The sequence below is a fragment of the Apodemus sylvaticus genome, chromosome 8, assembly GCF_947179515.1.
Source record: "Apodemus sylvaticus chromosome 8, mApoSyl1.1, whole genome shotgun sequence".
NCBI lineage: Eukaryota > Metazoa > Chordata > Mammalia > Rodentia > Muridae > Apodemus > Apodemus sylvaticus.
This window is the reverse complement of record NC_067479.1, coordinates 72893784-72920707: the sequence shown is the minus strand read 5'-3', so window position 1 is coordinate 72920707 and position 26924 is coordinate 72893784. Positions and strand designations below refer to the sequence as shown.

The following is a 26924-nucleotide window of genomic DNA, read 5'->3' as shown; positions in this document are numbered from 1 at the left end:
CTCCACATAAAGCCAGACACTCTGAAGCTAATAGAAAAGAAACTGGGGAAGACCCTTGAGGACATCGGTATAGGGAGAAAGTTTCTGAACAGAACACCAATAGCATATCCTCTAAGATCAAGAATTGACAAATGGGACCTCATAAAATTACAAAGTTTCTATACGGCAAAGGACACCATCAAAAGGACAAATCGGCAACCAACAAATTGGGAAAAGATCTTCACCAATCCTACATCAGATAGAGGGCTAATATCCAATATATATAAAGAACTCAAGAAGTTAGACTCCAGAAAACCAAACAACCCTATTAAAAAATGGGGTACAGAGTTAAACAAAGATTTCTCACCTGAAGAACTTCGGATGGCAGAGAAACACCTTAAAAAAAATGCTCAACTTCATTAGTCATTAGGGAAATGCAAATCAAAACAACCCTGAGATTTCACCTTACACCAGTCAGAATGGCTAAGATTAAAAATTCAGGAGACAGCAGGTGTTGGCGAGGATATGGAGAAAGAGGAACACTCCTCCACTGCTGGTGGAGGTTGCAAATTGGTACAACCACTCTGGAAAGCAGTCTGGCGGTTCCTCTGAAAACTGGGCACCTCACTTCCAGAAGATCGTGCTATACCACTCCTGGGCATATACCCAGAGGATTCCCCACCATGTAATAAGGATACATGCTCTACTATGTTCATAGCAGCCCTATTTATAATTGCCAGATGCTGGAAAGAACCCAGGTATCCCTCAACAGAAGAGTGGATGCAAAAAATGTAGTATATCTACACAATGGAGTCCTATTCAGCCATTAGAAACAATGAATTCATGAAATTCTTAAGCAAATGGATGGAGCTAGAGAACATCATACTAAGTGAGGTAACCCTGACTCAAAAGGTGAATCATGGTATGCACTCACTAATAAGTGGTTATTAACTTAGAAAACTGGAATACCCAAAACATAATCTACACATCAAATGAGGTACAAGAAGAAAGGAGGTGTGGCCCCTTGTTCTGAAAAGACTCAGTGAAGCAGTATAGAGCAAAATCAGAACAGGGAAGTGGGAAGGGTTGGGTGGGAAAACAGGGGGAGGGAAGGGGACTGATGGGACTTTTGGGGAGTGGTGGTCCAAAAAAGGGGAAATCATTTGAAATGTAAATAAATATATCAATAAATATAAAAAAAGAGGAAGCTTATTTAAGATAAGGTCAGAGGCTCTTCTGGGACGGTGTTTAGGGGTACTCAGGATGGTGCACTGATTGACTTACCCTCGGTCGTAGGCTCTCCTACAATACAGCCTCTAATAAAACTAGGCTGTCTCGAACCCCTGGCAACAGGATTGTTTACCTTTACACCAAGAAGGTTGGGAAGGCACCTAAATCGGCATGTGGCATATGCCGAGGCAGACTGCAAGGGGTTCTCACTGTGAGACCCAAAGTCCTTATGAGATTGTCTAAGACAAAAAGCATGTCAGTAGGGTCTGTGGGGGCTCCGTGTATGCCAAGTGCATCCGTCACAGGATCAAGTGGGCATTCCTTATTGAGGAGCAGAAAATTGTGGTGAAAGTGTTGAAGGCACAAGCTCAGAGTCAGAAAGCAAAATAAATGTGCAGCTTTTTTAAGTAATAAAAATCAAGACTTGGTGTGCAGAAAAAAAAGATAAGGTCAGAGAAGTAGGTACTTGTAGATCCTGATAAGAAATTTAATTTTAACTTGAGCTATTGGAATGTTTTCTAACAAGGAAATGATGTTAATATGGTATAGTTTTAAAAGAGAATATGGCTGTTGAGTGACTAGGCCATAGATAAGGTTAAGAGTACAGACAGGAAGACCAGTCGGGAGGGAAAAATCTAAGCAGACTGCTTGCACTGAATCAGTGCTTGCAGCAGAAAGGGAAAAATGCATAAAGGTTATAGCTCAGTAGCAGAGGCTTTTCCCAAGTTGATTCTCAAGACACACACACACAGGAGAGAAAGTCATTATTTGTGTTTTGTTTTGTATTCTGAAAGCTCAAGGACAATTTTATTAATGTTTAAGAAAAAACATAGTACAGGTTAGGTGAAAATACTAGCAGCTGCCAGGAGAAGTAGTGAAAAAGTAATGCCTTTTGAGTTAGGCATTAGAAATAGACAGACTATTTTTAAAGGGGGAGGGGGTAGAAAAATGGCTCCGTGATAAAGAACACTTGTTCTTGCAATATCTATGTTCAGTTCCCAAAACACACATGGTGGTTCACTGCCATCCATAACTCTAGTTCCAGGGATCAGACTAGTTCCAGGGATCAGACCCATTCTTCTGACCTCCACAGGCAGAACATAGTATACATACATTCGGGGAAAATACTTATACACAAACAACAAATAGACAAGCAAACAAACAAATGAGAAGGACTGCAGAGATGACTTGTGATTAAGAGCTGCTCTTCTTGAGGTCTTGAGTTCAATTCTCAGCATCTGTCTGATGGCCCACAACCATCTATAATGGGATCCGATGCCCCCTTCTGGCATTCAGGTGCACATACAGATAGAGCATTCATACATAAAATACATACATAAATAAATCTTTAAAAATATTAAATGAATAAATAAACAAATAGAAAGTGAAGCATTTTTAGGAATAGAAGTAGGAACTAGCCTAAGGAAGCTAAGTAAAGAGCCCAAAAGCTTATTTTGTGGGTTTGTTTGTTTGGGGATGTATGTATGTGTGTGTTGCTTTGTTTTGCAACCTGGTCTCTCTACATAGTCATGGCTGTCCTAAAACTCAATATGTAAGCCAGGCTGGCCTTTAACTCACAGAGATCCACCTACCATTGCCTTTAAAGGTGTGCAATACCACATTTGGCATGACTTATTTTCTAAAGAGTGAAGAAGTAATGTTGCTGGTGCAAAGCAAGAAAAGGTATTTACCTTGTTTTAATTGTTTCCTCAAAAATCTACAACCATTTTTTTCCTGGTTGATTTTCTCCTGCATCTGCCAGGAAGATATGGACACATTAGGTTTTAGATATTTCTCAGAAATCTAGGTGGAAAAGGCACCTTTAAGGAAGGCTGAGCTCATTCTGGAGCTCAGGGCATAGGAAAAAATTGAGCTATGAGTTCATAGCTTGCCAGAAAATCCTTTTTAAAGCTTAAAGGGAGTCGGGCGGTGGTGGCGCACGCCTATAATCCCAGCCCTCTGGGAGGCAGAGGCAGGCGGATTTCTGAGTTTGAGGCCAGCCTGGTCTACAAAGTGAGTTCCAGGACAGTCAGGGCTATACAGAGAAACCCTGTCTCGAAAAAACCAAAATCCAAAAAACAAAAAACAAAACAAAACAAAAAAAAGACTTAGAAGGGAGAGCAGTGTGGGCTAGCTCAGTACAGTAGTAGAGTGTATACCTTTCTGAATGTTAGAATACCAGAGCCATGTACAATCCCCTATCCTCATCCCCAACACACACACACACACACACACACACACACAGAGAGAGAGAGAGAGAGAGAGAGAGAGAGAGAGAGAGAGAGAAAATAAGTCTTGGGAATAAATAAGGTCATGAAAGTAGAGACCCTTCAATGTTAAGCAATTAGGTAGAAAAAGAGAAATTAGGAAAACTGCAATCACAAGTAAAAACAAACAAAAATATGTGGTGTCCCAGAAGACAAGTGAAGGAATAAAAGTGTTTCCAAAGGTAGATAGAGTCAGCTGAGTCAAATACTGTTGAGAGATGAAGTCAGAATCATATGAGTAAAAATCAGAGGTGGCTGGCCTTAGCAGTATAAACATTATTGTCATCCTCCACAGAGTCTTAACACTATATTGTTTACTGCTGGGTAATTATCTCTCATCTTTTTTTTTTTTTGGATTTTTTTGAGACAGGGTTTCTCTGTATAGCTCTGGCTGTCCTGGAACTCACTCTGTAGACCAGGCTGGTCTCGAACTCAGAAATCTACCTGCCTCTGCCTCCCAAAGTGCAGGGATTACAGGCGTGCGCCACCACTGCCCAGCATCTCTCATCTATTTTACCTCCTAACAGACTTCTGTGATCTGGCTTCTAACTGGTGCATTAAAAACTGCCCCTGCTAAGGGCATCAACATCCTCATCAAAATCAATAGATAATTTTTGTTTCTATTATAAATGTTCTCTTTGCCATATCTGAAGTCTTATTTCTCTGCTTGGAAATATCCTTTGAATATCTTAACCAACTTGGACTGTGTCCTTTTGGGCTTCATCTTCATCTGTACCTCTCTTAAATAGCTGTATTTCTCTGAGTGCTATCTTTTCTCTTTATACTGCATTTTTAATTGGGTTATTTGGTTTGTTGGTGTCTTATTTCTTGACTTCTTTATATTTTGAATACTAGTCCTCTGTCTGCTGCAGGTTTGGTGAACATCTTTTCCGATTCTGTAGGCTGCTGTTTTGTCCTTTTGACTTACAGAGACTTTTCAGTTTCATGAGGTCCCATTTATTGTCAGTCTTAGAGTCTATACTATCAGTGTTCTGTTCAGGAAGTTGTCTCCTGTGCCAATGCAGTCAAGACTCTTTCCCTCTTTCTCTTCTGTCAGGTTCAGTATGTCAGGTTCAGTATGTCTGGTTTTATGTTGAGGCTTTTGATCCACTTGGACTTGACTTTTATACAGGGTGATAGAGATGGATCTGCTTGTGTTCTTCTACATGCTGACATCCAGTCAGACCAGGATGTTTGTTGAAGATGATTTCTTTTTTCCATTATATATATTTTGGCTTCTTTATCAAAAAAATTAGGCATCCATAGGTATGTAGATTTATGTCTGGGACTTTGATTTGATTCCATTGATCAATTTATCTCTCTTTATGCTAATGCCACACATTTTTTTTTATTACTTTAGCTTCATAGTATAGTTTGAGATCAGGGATTGTGATACCTCTGAATGTTCTTTCATTGTACAAGATTGTTTTAGCTATTCTGGGTTTTTCTTTTTCCATATGAAGTTGAGTATTGTTCTTGCAATAGAACCATCTTTCTAGCACCTTCTAACTTGTTCAGCAACTCAGAAGCACCCAAACCTTCTTGTTCAATTAGTTTATGAACATTTCATTGGGTATGACTGACTAAATAATTGTCCACTAGTGATTGAACTTACTCTCTTAGCCTTTATCCGTTCCATAGATATCTGGAGAAAAGAGAAGGATTAGGGCTGAAAGTTCTGACCCTCTAATCAGTGCTGGTTTCTCCAGCAACCAACTCCCATCTCATCAAGAATCATCTCATTAACACATAATTCAGGCCTGGTTGAAAGGGGCTGTGAATAACTGGATTCTCTCACTGAGGACAGTGCCATGAATTTTAGGAATTGTGTTCATATCACAAATGCATTCTTCAGAAAATCAACTTAGTGTCAGTGCAAACAATAGCTCTCAGCACAAAGGCAGTATAAAAATACAGTTTACTCTAGAGATGAATGTGAGTGGGTGCAGTGTGGCAGTGTGGGTTCATTGTCCTGAGGGCAAGTGTCATGTAGAAGTGGTTGCATAAAGTTTTATAAGTTATAGGACAAAGTCATAAAGTCATAAAGTTGAAAACACAGATAGGTGCGTTACAGCAAAGCAAGGAAAATTCTGCTGTTGTCTCACAGCTTTCTCACAACCTTCTTAGCCTTCAAAACTGACGGTAGATAATAGTCTGCTAAGGATACATTTTAAAAGGTTTTAGTAGTCACAGGATAGTATCAGGTCAGACATCAAAGTGGGCAATGAATGGCTTTTAAAGGGACCAAAAACAACACACATTATTTTGGTTCTAGTTGGCCACAGGCCAGTGATGTTAGTGGAAATGATAAAGTCAAGTTTGGCGAAGGAAATTGAAGAAGACACTTACCATTAACCACTGGTCTCCCCAAGCATACACAGGTATCTGCACATACACACAAGGAAACTTTAAAAAGTAAGACTACTTTTAAAAAAAGAAAGCCACTTTTGTCAAGCATATACCTTCCAGCACAGAAGGATCACAGCAGGTTTGAGGTCAGCTTGGTCTCCATAGCAAGTTCCAAGCCAGAAAGAACTATACTAAGACCTTGTCTCAAAAGAAAACAATTAATAATAATAATAAAATAATAATAATGCTACAAGTAATGTTCATTTCTAAAACAGTTTATAAACAAAATCTTTGTTTTAATAACCCACATTTGGAGTCAATAGAATTGCTCAGTGGGTAGGGCACTTCTTTCCAAGTGGAATGACCTGGCCCGGAAAGATGGCTCAGCCATTAAAGGCTGGGCTCACAACCAAGCCTAATGGTCTGAATTCAGTCTCCAGAATCTGCATCATGAAAGAAGATAACAGAACCCTTCAAACTATTTTCTGATGACCACATGTGCCCCCTCCCAAAATAGTGTTTAAAAAAATCAAAACACACACACACACAAAGTAAATCTGCTGAGCTCCTGCTTTGCTTCCATAACCATGCCTCTGCTACTGTTTGGAAGCTCATGTCTCCTAAAGGCTCATATGTTAAACACTTGGCCACCTGTCTATGGCACTATTAGAGTATGTGGAACCTAGAGGAGATAAAGTTTGCGGTGGTAATGTAGCTTAGTTGATAGTGTTTGCCTAGCATGCATGAAGCCCTGGATTCACGCCCTAGCATAAAGCTGAGCACAGTGATACATGCCTAATTCCAGGTCTCCAGAAGTGAAGCAAGGAGGATGAGAAGTTCAAGGGCATCATCAGCTACATGAAGTTCAAGACCCTGGTTTTTGTGTTGTTTTATTCTAAGTGAAGCTAGTATAAGAAAGTTAGATAATTGACATGTCCTTGAAAACATGGAAACCCTGGTCCCTTCCTCTCTCTCTTTCTGCCAGCCATTTAAAGTTGAAGGCCTACCACTGTGCTTGCCACAGGTCCAAAACCAAGGTTACTTGGTATGGTGCTTTGAATGAAAATGCACCCCTTCCCAGATTTTTGAGCACTTGGTTCCCAGTTGATGGTGATGTTTGGGAAGTCTAGAAAATGTAACCCTGCTGGAGGAAGTCCATCACTAGGGGTGGGCTCTAAGAAGTCAGAGCCTTTTGCTCCCAGTTCACTCACCTTTATGCTGCAGTTCTCTGTGTAAACAAACCCTTGGCTTCCTGCTCTACCATTGTGGACTTCAACCCTCTGTAACAGTAGCATAGATTAGGTTTTTATGTTTGTTCCTTTGGCCATAGCATTTTATCACAGCAACAGAAAAGTACTTAATATAATTGGTATGCATAGACTATAACCTAGAGGACAATAAGCCCCCAAAGCTTTTCTTCTCATACATAATTGGCATTATATTGTCACTGTAGACATAAGCTAATGAACAGTTCTTTTCAGGTGTCTTTCCTTTACTCTCTCCAGCCTTTTGATAGACCTAACTCAGAACTGAAGTTTTACAATGCTCTCCTCAATAAATAAACGTTATGTTCTAGCAGTAGCTTCAGGATTGAAGCATGCACAAAGAAAAGGGAGGGAATGAAGAGGTCAGCTCAGAAACTTTGAAAAATTCCATCAGACCCCTCCTTTCCTGAAAGAGAATGGTCATAAAAAACACATGCGCTCCTCCCCTCCTGAAGGGCTAATTACAGGGAGGAGGGACTGACCACCAAGCCTCCTGCAGGTACAGGAGATGCTCATAGACACAGTCTGTGACTGTTGGCCACCTATCTCATTCCCTAAAGACCAGTAAGTTTAAAAGTCACATTGTTCTGCCAATCACATTGTGCTTAATGGCTGCTGCCTTGAGAACTGTATAAAGGCTTTCCGGATGGGCTGTGCATGTTTGTTCTCTCTCCATGTGCAGGGCGACCCCTAACATGTTGGAACAATAAATTCCTCTTGCTTTTGCATCAGAAAAAAAGTTATGTTCTAGTGGGGCATTGTGGTGCCTTTATACCTTTAATACCAGCTCTAGGGAGGCAAGACAGGTAGATCTCGGTGGGATAAAGGCAAGCCAAGTCTGTAGCAAGTTCCAGGATGGCCAGGGATATGTAGTAAGTCCTAGTCTCAAAACAAAAACAAATATGTTCTGTATTAAATAAAATTTATATATAAAATTTGTAGGAGACTATTGGATTAGACTGAGCTGCCCAGCAGACCAAAACAAATAGACCTATTCATGCAGACATTCCATGCCACCGAGTCCCAACTAAGTTGTTTATTTGACTGCCTAAGAAGGGTGGAGAGGGAGAAGAGGGAAAATAGCCAACTTTAAACATGAAAGTTTTATTCATAATGATAAAGAGATCCTTTTTGTTTTTAATTTTATAAGAAATTTACTTTGAAATTACTAATATGAAGATGGCATGGTAGTATATGCTTATAACTCCAGGACTTGGAAGGGTGAAGAAATAGATCATGAGTTTGAGGTCAACTGGGCTACATAAAATAATTTTCAAATTATTTTAAAACTTTATTTAAAAATTGTTTTGCTTTTTTGTTTGTTTGTTTTTGAGACAGGGTTTCTCTGTATAGCTCTGGCTGTCCTGGAACTCACTCTGTAGACCAGGCTGGCCTTGAACTCAGAAATCCGCCTGCCTCTGCCTCCCAAGTGCTGGGATTACAGGCGTGCGCCACCACGCCCGCCCGGTATATTTAAAAATTGTTAATCTGCTTTTTTGTTGCTGTTTTCTTCAGCCCTTTTCTGCCTCTAATTCTCAGTTTATCAAGATCTACCTGTTTTATAGAGAGATAACACCTAATTTAGGAATCATAAACAATACAGTCCTCCTTTAGCCACAAGGAATACCATGATCCCCAGTGGATTCATGAAACAGCAGATAGTTCTAAAATTTATATGTGCTATAGTTTTCCTCTGTACACATAAACCTATAGTAAAGCTGAATTTGTAAATTAGGCACAATAATATATTCACAATGCAGTGCTGGAAAGATAGATGGCTCAGGGGGGTTAAGAACACTGACTGCTCTTCCAGAGGTCTTGAGTTCAATTCCCAGCAACTACATAGTAGCTCACAACCATCTGTAATGAGATCAGATGCCCTCTTCTGGTGTGTCTGAAGACAAGTTACATTGTATTCACATACATGAAATAGTTAAATAAGCCAGGCAATGGTGGTGCATGCTTTTAATCCCAGCTCTTGGGAGTCAGAGGCAGGCAGATTTATGAGTTTGAGACCAGCCTGGTCTACAGAGTGAGTTCCAGGACAGCCAGGGCTACACAGAGAAACCCTGTCACAAAAAACCAAAAGAAAGAAAGAAATAGATAAGTAAATAAATCTTTAAAAAAATATATATTCACAATGCAAAAACTGAAGAACTTCTTTTTCCTTCTGCACAGTTTTACGATGTGCTGGTTTGTTTTAATGACAGCTTGATACAAACCAGAGTCATTTTGGGAAGAAGGAGCTTCAATTGAGAAAGTGTCCTCACCAGATTGACCTGTAGTACATTTTCTTGATTGATGATGGATGTGAGAGAACACAGTTGACTGTGAGTGGTGCCACCCCTAGGGTGGTGCCCTGGGTTAAAGTTAAAAGAAAGCAGGCTAAGCAAGCCATTTGGAGCAAGCCAGTAAGCAGCACTCCTCCTTGGCCTCTGATTCAGCCCCTGCCTCCAGGTTCTTGCCCTGACTTTGATGATGAACTGTGATATGGAAATGGAAGCTAAGTTACTTACCTCCCCAGGTTGCTTTTGGCCATGGTGTTTCATCACAGCAATAGAAACCCTAAGATACATGTGTATACTTGTTCTTAGCAAAATCTTAACAACTTCCACACATTTTTCCCCTCTCTCTTTAGTTGAGAACTTGTACCTTTTCACTTAAAGGAAGCACTTCATGGTTTCTTGTTGGCGTTTCCAAGTTGCCAGCATCAATTTAAGTACAGTAAAAGTTACTCAAACACAAGTACTACAAGGATTGATCTGAAAATACTTTAAACCACACTGCACCCTGTTTAACTAAAATCCCAGAAAAGTGAAGTGTAGCTGGTGTTTGCTGTGTTGTGGGTTCTTCTTTTGCCCGATCTTATCCCCATTTCACTACTTTTACTAGATAGGAGAGGAAGTATATATATAGAGAAAGATCTCTGAATCTAATATCTTGTGTCTTCTTTGAGCATGACTAATAACAAACTGAAATGAATCTCCCTCAGTGACCAACAACCACCTACCTCACCTCTCAGGGTCCAAGCCTTTCCATACCTGTTGTTTTTGAAACAAAATTGTAAACATTACATTTTACCAAATGAAGATCAGGCACTGTGGTAAAAGCCTGCTATCTCAGAAAGGCAGAGAAAGCACCCAGCTGATCATCTTCCTCATCTGAAGTCTCAAAAGGAAAAACAAAACAAAACAAAACAAAACAAAAACAGTTCTTCTCAATACTACCTTAAACAGTTCTTTTCATACTACCTTAAAAACCTCCTTTCTGTCTCCTTTGCATCTCCCCATTTTTCTGACTTCCTCTCACTCTGTTTTTTTCCTGTTTACTTCCTTTCAACTGGTGCTTGTTCCATCTCTTGACCTATGGTTGATTTTATTCAATCTTTTTTTTTTTTACAATAAACAGAAAGCTCTTGTGTTAAAGGTATGTGCTAGGACTGAGCTACACCATTACTAGAAACAGATTTTTCCAGTACACACTCTCACAGTGTGATCAAATAACCAGTAACACTTTTGAATTAAAGGTGTGTGCTTGGGTTGAGCCACACCACAACTAGAGACAGGGTTTTTCAGTATACAATCTCAGGGTTCACCGTATGATCAAATATCCTGCAACATATATTTTCTGAAAAGTTCCCAGAATTTCAAACATTACACAGTTGCAAAAGCTATCTTCAGCTGGCAAAACCAAATCTCTGTTAGAGCACCAGGTAAATCATAGCCAGCTACTTCATATGATCTGAAGTATCCCCACATCCCTATACCTAGGATCAAAACGAAAGTGTATTTTCATAATATTTCTGTTTTTTTAAAGAAACCAAAATTTTAAAGTTGTCACTATAGTGAAGCTTCCAGTAAATTTTATAAAAAGCCTGTTAGTATCTAAAGTATTTCAGTAAATTTTATAAAAGCCTATTAGTATCTATAAGCTAAATTTTGTACATTATTTTTCTTAGACAGAATCTCACAGTGTAACTATGGTTGGTCTGAATTAGCTGTGAAGACCAGTCTAGCTTTAAACTCACAAAAATGTACATGGCCCCTGAGGGCTGGGATCAAAGGCATGCACTGCCAGCCTAATGTGAGCAAAAGTCTGTAACATGAAGCTGTGGTACTTACCTTCTGATAGTAGAGTAGAGGTGAAGGAATGGTGTCTGGTTCTGGAAGTAGTATTAATTATAATACATAGTGTTATAATTAAAGGAATAGTATTAACACTCGCATTATCTAGATGGTATAGTCAGTAGCATAACAACTTTTATTATCTGCTCTGGGTCACTATATTAAAGCAAATGATGATCTAAAAAAAAATGATCTATTTAACAGGGTGGAGTTAACAGGCAGCTCAGTTGGTCTGAGGCTCTTCCAGGCAGTTTGGCTCATCTGCCTCTTCCAAGTAGCTTAGCTTATCTGAGAGTTTCAGCAGTTCTGGCCAATACATATTTTGGGGATGATGGGGCCTAGTGAGTCTGGTCAGCTTTAGGGACTTCCTGAAGCTGAGTTATTTGCTGAATTTTAAAGAGCTTCTCTGCAGAATGAAATGTTTCATGTCCCTTTAGACCATCCCGTGTCTTAAAGAGCTTCTTTCAAAAATAGGAAGTTTTATAGAGAGGAAATTGCTACATAACCAATGCCTGCATCTGAGATATAGCTTTCAGTGGTGGTGGTGGGGGGGGGGGGGTTGGCAGTAAGAAGGCAAAGAAGGCTTGTTTAAAACTAGTCAAAGGGATCTCCCATAATCTAATCTGGTTCCTTCAGTTCTGTAGTATGATCTAGTCTCAGTGTACCTGTGACTCTTGGCAGTCTCAAAGTGAGCTGTATCTTGACTAAAGTAGGATTTGGCTTTGATCAGTCTCCATTTTTTGTTAATTTTTAAAGTTTTATACATTTTATTTTTAAAATTTTTATGTGAATGCATGTTGTGGTGGTTTGAGTGAGAATAGCCCTTCCCCCCAAAAATATATTTACATGATTAGTCTCCAGTTAGTTAGTTGCTTGGAAGGTTTAAGAAGTGCAGCCTTGCTGGAGTGTGTGTTCTTGTTGGAGGAGGTACATCACTGCAGGCTTTTGAAACCTCAAAACTAGGCCCAGTGTGTTTCTGTTTCTGAAGCCCTGCCCCAGATCCAGATGTAAAGCTCTCAGCTACTTCTTCATTATGCCTGCCTGTGTGACACTGTGCTCCCTGGCATGATGAGCATGTACTAACCCTTTGACACTATAAACAAGCCCCAATTAATACTTCTTTTATTAGAGCATGGTGTCTAATAACTGGGGTGTGTGTGTGTGTGTAGTATAGTGTATGTATGCTTATGTGCACATGCCACACCTCATGTGTGGAAGTCGGATGACTACTTGCAGGAGTCTGTTTTTTCCTCTAACATGTGGGTCCCTAGATTGAACTCAAGTCATGAAGTTGACAGCACTCACTGAAGCCATCTCATTAGTCCGGCCTACCTGCCTTTTTTATCACAGGATCTTGCTTTGCTGGCCACTAATGTAGCTCAGGCTGGCCTCAAACTTACAATCCTCCTACCTCAGCCTTGTAAGACCTAAGAATATAGTCATGAACTATCAAAGTCAGGTAAGACTTTAAATGCCTTATAATAACTCATTTCATTCCATGTTGATCCCACAGCTAAAACTAGAGTGTCGGTGATACTGTGTCTTATTACATATTTATTTATAGCAACTATTACTTCCAAACAACCTTCCCACCATTTCAGATCATTCCTAAGATTCTAAGTAATTTTTGTTTCTGCTTCTGCTCTGTTCAATTTTTTCTAAAATCTTACTTTTATAAACAAATCAGATGAGGAAAAAAATGATGAGAAGAGTACAAACACCCAGGGAGGCCTTGATAAAGACTTAGGGTCAGATCAGGGAGAAAGCAGGTGAGACATAAAATCTGCTGTGTGTTCAGAATAGAGCCTGACACAGCAAAAACATTTTGTAAATATTAACTCTGATTCAACAATCCTGTGATAGGTACATTAGTGTAGCAAATGGCAAAATAACACAAAAGATAAAGTTATATGCCTATATCCAGAAATAAATCATAAAACTTAAAAAAAAATCAGAAATATCCTTTTATGTCCTTCCTCCTTGAGACAGGATCTCATAGCCCATGCCAGCTTCAAATTCACATTGTGGCCAGCCAAGGCTATCCTCGAAGTCCTCATCCTTCTGCCTCTACCTCCTGTATCCTGGGTACTGGAACAGCACAAACAACCTTCAAATAGCACAGTCTAAGTATTACAGAAAATACGTTGTAATAGCTAAATGTGGAAATTAAATAAGTAGGTAAGTTAGAACCAATTAGGAGCTTGAAAGTTCTTTTGTTTTTGTTTTGTTTTTTTGACTCAGAACAAATATATATACACACACACACACATATTATACATATACATATAAATATATGTATACATATATACATATACATATAAATATATACATATATATTCACATGCACACATATACATGTAGAATGAGTATATATGAATATATACATATATTCTATAATGCCAGAATATTCTCACTAAGGTAAGAGAAAGCCAATGTCCTAAAATGGAAAGCTTCAGCTCTCCCTAGTAGTGTTAAACGCTACAGTTTTGGAGAGTTACAAGTTTTTTTTTAAAGATTTATTTATTTATTTTATGTACATGAGTACACTATTGCTGTCTTCAGACACTCCTGAAGAGGGCATCAGATCCCATTACAGAAGGTTGTGAGCCACCATGTAGTTGCTGGGAATTGAACTTAGGACTGCTGGAAGAGCAGTTGGTGCCATCTCTCCAGCCTGAGTTACAAGTTATACTAAAGAGTCTAGGAGAAGAACAATTAGTTCTAAACTACGATTTAGTGGACTTCCCTTTATAGTCAAAAGTAATATGAAGGAGTTAATAAAAGTGTATGCCAAAGACTTCTTTTTTCCTAGTAGGTGTGGTGCTTCCAGAAGAAACAAACAGATCTTCTTATCGCCTTTTATAAGGACAGAATTACAAAATTAGAAGCAGCTATGAAGGAAGCCCAGGAAAGAGTGGCCAGCCAGAACAAGTAAGCCCCAGTTAAATCTCCAGCCAGCATCTTTTCTTTCTTTGAGTAAAACCATAGGCCTTTCCAGATAGAAACACTGAAAGTTGCCCTATGTGTGTCTGTATCTGTCTTAGGAAAGTTAGGTGTGAAATTTTTGGTTTTTCCCCTTAATCTCTCTTATTTTTCATTCTTCACTCCATGGACTCTCCTTACTTTATAGCTTTTCTACTTCATTATATCCAAAATCATCTCTTTAGTGAAATCAGATGTAGCTGACTCATACTGATAACACTGAGATATAACATTGAAAATGTTTTTGTGGAAGGAGTGCATTTTGTAAATCTTAAGCTAAAAGACAGAATCTTTGAGACTGGAGAGGCGGCTCAGCAGTTAAGAACACTGTTGCTTTTCCAGAGGACCCACGTTCAGTTCAATTCCCAGCACCCGCTTGGTGGCTCACAGCTGCCTGTGACTCCAGGTCCATGGGATCTGGGAACCCTTACATAAACATACATGTAGACAAAATACCAATGTACATAAAATAAGATGCTAATGAAAAAACTAGAATCCTTGTTGGAAACTTAAATTGTTTAATGTTTATTTATAGATATGTGTTGTCCTTTGAACATGCCAGGTCAGAGGACAACTTGAGATGTTGGTTTTCCCCTTTCACTATGTGGGTTCCGGGAATTGAACTCAAGTCGTCAGATCTGGTACAAGGCCTTTCTCCACTGAGCCTTCTCAAAGGTCCCATTGTTGGAAACTTTCACATATCAATAGTCCAAGATTGTGTATGAAGAAGAAATGGAATTCTATGCAAAACCCCCTTGAAATCATACCAAATAACTGCTTATTTTCTTCATTTGCTTTTACCATCAAACCCTGCCATTTTCTCCCTGAATCACCAGATCCGATACCTGCAAACACCTCTCAGTAAGCATTAACTAAGATGTTGATAATAGTAATAATTTTTATCGTAGTGACCTGGACCTGATTGTTTCCATCTTTTGCCTAGAGAGCTATCAGTCTTACGAAAAGAGAATGAAGAACTGAAGAAAATTCTAGACATCCTAAAGGTGAATGAAATAGATTTTATTTTTCACATTTTTTGGTTTGTGTTTCTAGAAATCAAATTCAGGTTCATACACATGCTAGATACATGCTCAGTAACTGAGCTGCATACCCAGGATTCTCACTGTGTAGTCCAGGCTGGCGTCAAACTCAGAATACTTCTGTCCCAATCTCCTGTGGTCCAGGACTACCACCCATGTCACCATGCCCAGTTGAAGAAGACTATTATTATTTTACTTCCTACCGTGTCCATCTTTCTAGATGGCTACATAGAATATAAAACATAGTGCTTTTCAGAAAACTTGTATTTATTCAGTAAGCACACTGTAGTAAATAAATAAGGATACAGAGGACTTTGGAGGGTTGAAAGCATCAATAGTTAGCACATTTTTGACCCATTCTGAAATGTCAGTGAGTAGTGCTATAACTGATGAGAATTCCTCAATAAGAAATGTATTTCAACTTAACATTTCTCTTAAAGAAGTCCTGAATACCTCGGGATCTGTTCCTTGCTCTGTTTATTTGTTTGTTTGAGATTGAGTCTAAAATATCCTCAGTTTTGAACTCTTTTTTTAAAGGTTTGTTTAATATTGTGTGTGTGTGTGTGTGTGTGTGTGTGTGTGTGTGTGTAAGATGTGTGATGTGTATGTGTGTAAGATGTGTGATGTGTATGTGTTGTGTGCATGAGTACAGGTGTCAGTCAGAGGGTACCTTTAAGGAAGCAGTTTTCTCTTTCCACGGTGGGAATGAGGGATAAAATGGAGTCAGGTTTAGCAGGCATTTTACCAACTGCACCCTCTTACTGAGCTGGCTAGCCTGGGCCTCTGGAGTCTCTTGTCTCCCTTCCGTAGTACTGAGATTACAAGTATGTGCTGCATGCCTAGCTCCCCAGTATGCTTTATAAAAAGAAACGAAATTTTTATTCTGTTAAAGCTAATAATTTTCTAAAGAAACACAGTTTTTTGTCCTTCTGTTGGCAGCCTTAGCTAGGGGAGTTTTCTGGTAAATTATCTAACAAATCAGTCTAAAATCCACTAATTAGAACCTTTAACTATAGCTTCCCTCACTTCCATTTTCCACCTACAGGGATCGCCACGCTGCTACTACGGAAGCAGGTCGGTTTCTACCATACTAGCCCTCTACCTTGAAATTTTCTGATTTATTCTTCAAAACATTTTCAGTTTTACAATTGTAGATAAATATATGATGATGTGCTACATGTGTACAGTGTGTAATGAACAATTCATGGTACCTAGCATTTCTCTCTTCTTAATCCTTTACCATTTTCTTGACTCCTAATTGTGTGCTTCCATGATGGATACAGTGGTTGATGAATTTATCTTTTACTTTCCTGAGTCTCTGACAGAAGTGACATCTTTTTGTTTTATTTTTTGTACAGTGGGGGCTAGGGTCTTGTGAGATCTTTGCCAATGAGCTAATGCATTCAAGAGCACCCCCACTGAGCTAGCACCCCCTTTTCCATGGAGCAGGGACTCTCACTGTGTAGCCCTGGCCATCCTGGAACTCAGAGATCTGACTGCCTCTGTTCTCTGTGTGCTGTGATTAAAGGTACGCACCACCATGGTCCCTCACCCCACCCTTCCAGTCCTCTTTTTACTAATCATTTTGAGACAGCTTCACTAAGTTTTCTAGACTGGTTTTGAATTAGTGCTCTTGACTCGGCTCCTGAATAGCTAGGATTACATGTGCTACCATGCTCAGCTCTGAAGTGAAATCTTGATTGTAATGCTCACCCTTGATTACTGTCTTGTAAATTCCTACTGATCCTTCAAGAGCCCAACATGGATTACTTTCTCCATCATGACTGCATCAGACGGAGTTGGAATTTGTTCATACAATAAATATTCATTCAGCAATACTGTTTATCTATTAAGTGCCATGCACAGCAACAGCAGGCATTCTATTCATGTCTGTGCCCTACCAATTACTAAATATTTTTAATGGTGAAAGTATTCAGAAGATATAGCACTCCTGAAGTCACAGAGGTTACTATCAGTATTTCAAATTTTTTTTATTTGATATATTCTTTATTTACATTTCAAATGATTTCCCCTTTTCTGGCCCTCTTCCCTCCCCCTGTTCCCCCATCTACCCCTTCCCACTTCCCTGTTCTGGTATTCCTTTATGCTGCTGCACTGAGTCTTTCCAGAACCAAGGGCCACTCCTCCATTCCTCTTGGACATCATTTAATATGTAGATTATGTCTTGGGTATTCAAAGTTTCTAGGTTAATATCCACTTATCAGTGAGTGCATAACCATGATTGATCTTTTGAGACTGGGTTACCTTACTTAGTATGATGTTCTCCAGCTCCATCTATTTGTCTAAGAATTTCATTAATTCATTGTTTCTAATGGATGAATAGTACTCCATTGTGTAAATATACCACATTTTTTGTATCCATTCCTCCGTTGAGGGACACCTGGGTTCTTTCCAGCTTCTGGCTACTACAAATAGGGCTGCTATGAACATAGTGAAGCATGTGTCCTTATTGCATGCGGGGAATCCTCTGGGTATATGCCCAGGAATGGTATAGCAGGGTCCTCCAGAAGTGTCATGCCCAGACTTCTGAGGAACCACCAGACTGATTTCCAAAATGGTTGCACCATCTTGCAATCCCACCAGCAGTGGCGGAGTGTTCCTCTTTCTCCACATCCTCACCAACACCTGCTGTCTCCTGATTTTTTGACCTTTAGCCATTCTGACTGGTGTGAGGTGAAATCTCAGGGTTGTTTTGATTTGCATTAGTATTTCAAATTTTTGTATTTTTCTATATCCATTATAATATATAAACATTGTTGTGCTTGGGTTTGTTTGTTTCCTTTGTGGTCTTGGCATGTCAGATCTCAAGACTTGCTAAGCACTCTGCCACTGGGTTCTATCCAGGCCTGAGTCTTTCCTTCTCTCTTAGTAGCCTATGAATCTCTTATAGCTAATTGTTTTAATCTCAAGGCATAGAGCATAGGTATGTTTGTTGAATGGCTAGCTGGCTGGCTGGCTGGCTGAATGAATGAATGAATGAATGAATAGATATAAAGTTGAGAATATTTGGTAGGGTGCTATAAGAAGGAAGAAAGAAAAGACTCCAGAATTACTCTACAAGAGAGTAGAAAAAGGAGCCACTGGGGAAATGCAGAGTAAAGGGACCTCACAAGGAAACTTGACTTCTGTCTGCTGTGACGATCGATGCCTTTACTATGGCGGAGTAAGTATTCTATACTTAGAGAAGAAGCTGCTGTTCCCTTCCTTTCTTTTCTAGACATGGATGTTCAGAAATGAGCTGGGGTTCTCTGCAAGAACAGTCCCTGCTCTTGACCACTGAGCCATTTTTCCAGCCTCAAAGCTACTGTTTTTATAATCAATGATTGATTGACTTTCTAATGTGACCTCTAATTCTGCTCCATGAGATCGAAGCTGCCTTCTTTTTCTTTTCTTGTAGGTTAACCACACCTCGACCCGTGGGTATTACTTCTCCATCACAGTCAGGTGACAAACAAAAACTAATTCTTTCCAGATATCTGTGTGAGATGACTAAATATCTTTTCCTCATATGGAAGCTGTTTTTTTTTCTCAGAAACCATAATATGATTTTGCTAATCTTACATATAATGTGTAAAACATGATATAGCCAGATAACCACTCAAAGCGAATTAGCCAGATAAGGCAACGTGTACCACTTATGGCAATTTTCCCCTACACCTCTTGCTCTTTCAGTTGCTCCACAACCCAGTTCCCAGCATAGCAGCCAAGTAGTCAGGTGAGTAGAAAGCCTATTATTGAACAGTGTAGCTGTTGACAAAGTTGGAAGATGAATGAGGTGGCTCAAAGCGAAACTGAAGAGAATTACTGCCAAGTCAGATGTAACACCAGTTTTTGTATTTGTTATTGTTTTGTTTGCCTTCTTGTTTTCCCTCATGTTATGTAGTCGCTCCTCTTCTGCGGAGTCCATCCCTTACACAGTAGCTGGCACTGGTCATGTGGAACAGGTAAGAGTGGTCATATTATTTTTTATATTGAGGTTTCTAATGCTTAGTAAAGGCAAGACTAATTCAAGAATCTTAAATTTTTATTGGTTTTGGCACAAATCTTTTCATGCCATGTGGAGCCTATTTTGGATACTCAGTATTAGAAAATGACACAGAATCAACAGAGGTGGCTGTAGTGTAAGTGTTCAAGAATTGAATGCACAGTATCTACCACAGGCATTTTTGAAGTAAAAGAGCATAGATCCTCTTAAGACCAATCCACACAATGTGGGAGAATAATATATGTGTGAATGAATTGTTACTGAGAAACAATGGGGAGTCGGGAATGTAGAGAATCAGGGTAAAGTAATTAATGGTCATTATTTTTCTGTCAGAGAAGCAGAGGCCTGCACGAAAGGAACACTCCCAGAGACTCTTACACTGGTGAGAGAGGGGAGGGGGAAGGTATCTGAAGTCTGTGTCTTCTATCCAGATACTAGAAATTTCTAGTGTTCTATGCATGACATAATGCTGGTTTACTTTTTTCCTGAAAAAATGATTCTAGGTATTCAGACATGGATTACAGTTTAACAAATACGATTTTTTTTTTCTGAAGCAGAGAGTGAGAAAATAAAAAGTTGAGAAATAGCCATTGAAAACCTGATCAAAGGCTGGCTCAGTGGGTTATAGTCTGCTAATCCAAGTTTGATTCCCCCAACAAACATAAAGATTGAGAGATGGCTCAGTGGTTAAGAGTGGTTGTTCTTCCAGAGGACCCAGGTTCAATTCCTAGTACCCACATGGCAGCTCACAACTGTCTGTAACTCCTGTTGCAGGGAACCCAACATCCTCACACAAACATATATGCAGGAAAAACACCGATGCTCATAAAATAAAAATAAATAAATCATCTTTAAAAAGATGGAAGGAAAGAACCAACTAAAAAGTTGTTTTCAGCCGGGCGGTGGTGGCGCACGCCTGTAATCCCAGCACTCTAGGAGGCAGAGGCAGGCGGATTTCTGAGTTCGAGGCCAGCCTGGTGTACAGAGTGAGTTCCAGGACAGCCAGGGCTATACAGAGAAACCCTGTCTCGAAAAAACCAAATCCAAAAAAAAAAAAAAAAAGTTGTTTTCTGGTCTTCACATGTGTACCATGGCACAACAGTGTCTCCCTGCCCCTGCCCCTCTCCCTCTCTACCTGTCTTCTATCTCTTCTATCTCTCTCTACTTAAAAGAAAAAACAAAAACAAAAAACACTGATCAGAATAGAATAACTTAAGTGATTTGACTTTTCAAAATTGCCACAAGATGGCAGTAGAAATGAAGTCTAAAAGGAAAGTTAACCATTTCTTTTGTAATGACGACAATTTATTTCTACTTTCCTGTATCATGACACACATGTGAAGGTGTGGAGTCAATTCTCCCTGCTGACATGTTTGTGGGTTCCAGGGTCACACTCAGGTCATTAGGTTTGAGCAAGCTCTATCTGCTCAGCCTTCTCACCAGCACAGAAAATAGCAGTTTGTAACCTGAAAGGTGTCTGTTTTCTCATGCTGTATTAAAGGTAAACCATGGGCTTTCTTGTGGCAACAATGTTTTTAAAGTCTTGTTTTATCTGTTACTACAGCCACTTGAGCTTTTTGTTTGCTTTCTTCTTGGAAGGCCATGTGTATGAAGGGCTGGGGATGGAATCTGGGAACTCACTCAATGGGACGTACTCCCATTGAGGTACATACACAATCTTTTTCTTTCCTTCCTTTTTTCTTTCCTTATTTGCTTTCTGTTTTCCTTCATTTTTTCCTTCTTTTCAATCAAATACATTCTAAGCAAATGCCTATGCTCTATTCCCAGCTTGTTTTGATTTTATGTAAATTTCTTTTAATTTAGTGTGTGTACACATGAATGCATACCAAACCATGACATCTGTGTGGATGTAAGAAGACAACTCTGTGGAGCCGGTTCTCTCCTTCTACCTTAGGTGGTTTCTAGGGGTGAATTCAGGTCCCCAGGCTTAAGCAGCATTAGTCCTGATTTTCTGCTTTTTAATTGGAAACTTTAATATATCTATAATTGCTAATAAGAAAGAACTGCCATTTTGCTATTTCTTTTATGAATGTCATTCTTTTGACGTTAATTCCTTTATTACTGCTTTCCTTTTTGTTAAATTGATTGTTTTCTAGTGTAGATTTTAGATCTATTATTTTCTTTACCATATTCAAAACTGTTTTGAGATTACAGCTAACATAATTTATAAAAGCCTGGTTTAACTTAGTACCACAGTTAACATCAATACTTGCCAAAACTTCATGGTTCCGTTAAATTATATTCTCAGCAACACAAATTTTAAATTACTGCCTTATACAATTGTCTTTTAAATCTGTTGGGGGGGGAGCCACCAAGAAAAATGCACTTAAACTGTCTTGTTGTATTTACCTATATAATTATCTTTTCTGCATTTGAGTTACTAATTAGTTTCCTTTCATTTCAGCCTGAAAGACTCCATTTAGTTTTTCTTATAAGGCAAGTTTGAGAGTGATAAGTTTATTGTCTAAATTTGTGTTTATATAGGAATATTTTAATTCCTCCTCCTGTTTTGAGAGATAGTGTTATTGGAAATAAGTTTCCTTCTGGTTGATAATCTTTGGGAACTTTGAGTGTTCTCTGGTCCCTGTATGTCTGATGAGGAAGTCAACATTAATCTTGCTGAGTATTATCTGTGATGAGTAGCTTCTCTCTTGCTACTTTTAAGACTCTTTGCCAGGGAGTGGACATGTGGCCCGGCGTGTAGAGCCCATAGGTCCATGAAGCCATGATTCCATCCCCAGCATGTCTTCAACTGTACATGGTGGCACACACCTATAATTACAGCACTGGGAAGACTGAGGCTGGACTAACAGGAGGTCAGGGTCATCTTTGGCTAAATCCTGGGATACTTGAGACCCTGTCTCAAAAAAACAAGGTTAAGGCTGGGCGGTGGTGGTGCATGCCTAGTAATCCCAGCACTCTGGGAGGCAGAGGCAGGCGGACTTCTGAGTTCGAGGCCAGCCTGGTCTACAGAGTGAGTTCCAGGACAGCCAGGGCTATACAGAGAAACCCTGTCTCGAAAAAACCAAAAATAAATAAATAAAATTATACAGAGAAACCCTGTCTCGAAAAAACCAAAAATAAATAAATAAATAAATACCAAAACAAAACAAACAAAAAAAAAAAACAAGGTCAATTAATCATTGACCTTTATGACAAGAAGCAAAATATAGGCAACTGTTAGAGAAACTCCTTGTTGTTTCGTAAGTTAAATGGTATTGCACATCCTGCCAGCTTTGTTTTAGTTTTTATTTGTTTTGTTTTTATTGTTTGTGTGTGTGTATATCGAGGGTTGGGGGTTGGTGAATTTTCAAGATAGGGTTTCTCTGTAATAGCCCTGACTGTCCTGAAACTTGCTTTGTAGTCTAGGCTAGCCTCAAACTCAACAAAGATCCCCCTGTCTCTGCCTTCTAAGTGTTAGGATTAAAGGGGGACTCTACAACTCACAACTCACGACTGGCCAGTTTTGTTTTTTAAATGGGGTCTCACTGTTTGGACCAAAATGGCCTTGAACTCAAAATTCTTCTGCATCATCCTCCCAAGTACTGGGAGGGATTCTGGGTATTTGTCACCATGCCTAGCTGCTTTTTAAATTTTTTCCCAATACCATTTGACTTTTTCAATTATCCTCTACCCTTCAACTTCACTGCAACCACAAGATTCACTGAAAACATTTCAGTCTTCTCCCACAAGACCTTGAGCCATTTTCCAGCATTGATCGTTTTAATCCTTTCTTAAAATAATTTCTTACTTTTTTTTTCTTATTCTAAATTCAAATTTTCCTTTGACTTCTCTGGCTTCTCCACCAGAGTCCCCTTTGTTGGTTCCTTCTCTACCCAAGTGTAAAACAGCATTTCTCAAATGTTTGGGTCTTCCATACAAAGGACCTCAGTCCTAGGGATAGTTTTTAAGTAGATTTTTGTCTTTTATTTAGTCCAGAGGTTAACTTTGAGTGTCTTCCTCAATCATTACCTACTTCATTTTAAAGCATGATTATTAGCTGGGTATGCTAGCACACACCTTTAAACTTGGGAGGCAGAAGCAGGCAGATCCCTGAGTTCGAGGCAACGTGATGTACATAGAATTCCAGGACAACCAAAGATACATAGAAAGACTCTGTCTTAATACCTGCTCCCAAGAAAAATGTTTTAATTACATTTACTAATTTATTTAGTGTGTATATGTATGTGGGTACAAATGAGCCATAGTGTCTGTGCAGAAGTCAAAGGACAGCTTTTGAGAACTGGTTCTCTCCTTCCCCCATGTGGGTTCTGGGAATCTGACTCCAATCATCAGTTGGTACCAAGTACCTTACCCATTGAGCCATCTCACCAGCCCAGTCACCTTGATTCCTCCCTCCTTCCTCCCTTCCTCTTTCCCTCCTTCCCTCCCTCTCTCCCTCCCTCTTCTCTTCCTTCCTTCCTTTCTTTTCTTCCTCTCTCTTTCTTCCTCCTCTTCTTCCTCCTCTTTTTTTTTTGAGACAGGGTTTCACTATGTGCCCTAGAACATACTATGTAGACCAGACTAGCCTCAAACTCCAAAGATCCACCTGCCTCTACCTCTCCAGCACTGTGATCAAAATATTCACTACCATGCCCAGGTTTTTTAAAAATTTTATTTGGTAATTTCCTATTTATATACATACTTATGTATCTTGATCATACATATGTATCTACCCTCAGTCACCCCACTCCTCCCTCCCACTTTCATGTTCTTTTTAAAAATACATATAATCCACTGAGTCCAGTCAGCCCTGCCTATATGAACATAGGCAACCTACCTACTACTTCCCCAAAGAAAAATAATGCCCTTCAATTGCCAAGAACTCCTCAGTTGGGATGAAGTTTCATAGCCTTCCCCCCTCACTGTCCATAGTGAAGTTGTTTACTGGTTTCATCCTGTGCAGGTAACCATTGCTGTTGGGGGTTGATGAATGCAGTAGCACATAGTATGCCCTCCCAATCCTCAGGGTCCTAGATTTTTCATCCCATCTTAGTGTTTCCTGAACATTGTGAAGCTCCATTTTAATTTGTTAGACAATGTCTCTCACTTGAGTTTGCCATTTCTGCTAGACTGCCTGGGTACAAAATTCTAGGGATTTTCTGGTCTTCTCTAGTGATGGGGTTACAAGCTCACACTGCAATGCCATGCCTGGGTTTTACATGGGTCCTGGGGTTCCAAACCCAGGTCCTCATGTTTACATAGCAAGCCCTTTACTATCTGAGACGTCCCTCCTCCCCTACCTCCACCCTACTAGTTCTTTCTTGTATAATTTTTTTCTTGATTTGATAAAGTACTATTCTCATCCTTTCTTTTAGCATGTTAATATAATGGAGGGGTGGGGCAGGCAGGACTCTAGTGCTAGGTCTAACACACATGTGGTAGACAGAGGGAAACTTTTGGGAATCAGCTCTCTCTCTTATGGGTTCTGTGGATCAGACCCAGGCATTCAGGCCCTTAGGTTTGTATAGCAAAGCAAATATTCTTATGGGATGAAAATCTCAGCAACCCACTTTTGGTGCTTTAAACATAATTTACTTTCCTTCTTTAAATGTAATTTAAAAGGGTGATTGGATCTTTGGAAAATTCAGTTGTGGATTATTTATTTTTTTTTCTTTATACATGCCATAGTCTTTTCTTTATATGTCACAATTTGCATACTTTGGCACTCAGTCATCTAATTGACAACTGTTCTTTGAGACCTTCCCTTTGTATAGCCTCATGGTTAGTTCAAGGTGAGAGCTTAGGCCTTTTCAACTGTCTCCTGCATTTGTACACAGTTCTGAGCCTAGATCCTGGACATGTTAGAACATCTCAAAGTTCTCACACATCTCATTCCCCCAGTCCTCTGTCTTTCAGACTGTTATTTGTCCCAACTGATGTTTTCTGAAGTGGCCAAAGCAAGTGCCTCTAATTGTTTTCAACAGTACTGCAGGGGAAGAAGCTGGTGTGTGGTGAACTCTGACATAAAAAACTAAGTCATCAAACAGTCCTGCATGAGGTCTTCCAGGGAGCTAAACAGTTCAAATAATGGCAGTTGTCTAAAACTGCAGCTTTAAGGGCCTGGGAGATGGCTCAGTAGTTTGGCAGGCCCAAGCATATACTTCAGTTTGACTCTCCAACACACATGTAAAGTCCAGGTTACATAGGGGGATGTATCAGCATCAGGGAGGTAGAGACAGAGGATTTCCTGAAGTGCTAATTGGCTGTCTAGATGAACAGAACTAATGAGCTCCCAATTCTATATAAGAGCCTGTCTTAAAAAAGAAGGTATTAGGACTGGAGAGGTGGCTCAGTGGTTAAGGGCTCATGGTGCCCTTATTCCCAGCACCCACAACAGCAACTCACAACTGCCTATAACTCCAGCTCTGGGGGATCCCATGACTTGGGCACATATCCTCATATGCACATATATATGTAATTTTTAAACAAACCTTTTTTAAAAAAATAAGGTACTAGTTAGGTGTAATGGCATGTGCCTTTAATCCAAGCACTTGGCAGGTAGAGTAGGCAGATCCCTGTGAACTCTATAGATCAGCCAGGGCTACATAGTGAGACCTTGCTTTTAAAAGTGCACAGAGCAGCCAGGCAGTGGTGGTGCATGCCTGTAATCCCAGCACTCTAGGAGGCAGAGGCAGGTGGATTTCTGAGTTTGAGGCCAGCCTGGTCTACAGAGTGAGTTCCAGGACAGCCAGGGCTATACAGAGAAACCCTGTCTCAAAAAAACCAAATCCAAAAAAAAAAAAAAAAAAAAAAAAAGTTCACAGAGCAATAGAAGATGCCTGACATCAACTTCTGGGTTCCACATATATGTGCATACACATTCACACCTATAGAACACATATATAGAGATGGCAGCTTTGAAAAAAACTCCAACCCCAGTCCTTTCCTCTAATAACTATTAAACCTGTTTTATACATGATTATGGCCTTTTGGTTTTCAAAGCTACCATGAAGCCAGAGGAGACATGACTACAGTTGAAAAGTTATAGTGTTCACTATAGGTGTGTGAGTTCTACTCACTTTTACTGTTGGTTTTGGTTTTGGTTTTCTTAATGTACATTCTCTAGACTGCCACCAGATCTTTATAATTCCAGGAGTCCTGAAAGGGTGTTCTGACTGCTTTTGCCAGCTTTCTCCTTGCCTTGGATGCTGGGGCTCATTTTTGGAGCTCTGATTCACTCTTCACGGATGTCTCTCCTTCAGCTCTACTTTTTAGTGCTGTCTTAGAGAGCTGAAACACAGCTACATTAACACGCATCAGACAGTGATGGGCCCAACTCCAAACTCAAGTGAACAGAGCACCTTGATGGGGTGCTGCCATGTGATTTACAAGCCTTTACCAAACTAAAATATATGTGAGAAATCATTGGCCCTATTTCTCTTGCCCTAGACCCTGAATCCCTTCTGAATTCTCACTGGTTCATATTTATTGCTTTCCAGAAACCCCTTCACCAGCTTCAACTCATAGCCTCTCTTATAGGTAAGTAACATTGCACTTCATTTCTGTTTTGTTTTGGAGGCAGAGTCTCATGTAGCTCAGGCTGACCTCAAATTTACTATGTAGCTGAGTCTGCCTTTGAACTCCTAATCCTCCTGCCTCTGCCTCCCAAGTTCCGGGATCATAGGTAAGCACAACCATACCTAGTTGTCTTGTTTCCT

At 39.7% G+C, this 26924-nt stretch overlaps 1 protein-coding gene and 1 pseudogene across 1 annotated transcript in view; both read left to right on the top strand.

Annotated features, from left to right (window-relative positions):
- Rnf212b (ring finger protein 212B) overlaps positions 1-26924 on the top strand; it is a 44381-nt gene that overhangs the window by 12436 nt on the left and 5021 nt on the right. Inside the window, exons 4-11 of the mRNA XM_052191479.1 lie at positions 14030-14145; positions 15140-15200; positions 16282-16310; positions 18655-18701; positions 18930-18972; positions 19141-19201; positions 19576-19624; positions 26706-26745. Coding sequence (XP_052047439.1) covers positions 14030-14145; positions 15140-15200; positions 16282-16310; positions 18655-18701; positions 18930-18972; positions 19141-19201; positions 19576-19624; positions 26706-26745 — 446 coding nt within the window. The remainder of the gene's footprint in view (positions 1-14029; positions 14146-15139; positions 15201-16281; positions 16311-18654; positions 18702-18929; positions 18973-19140; positions 19202-19575; positions 19625-26705; positions 26746-26924) is intronic.
- On the top strand, positions 1259-1632 carry LOC127691095 (60S ribosomal protein L34-like; annotated as a pseudogene).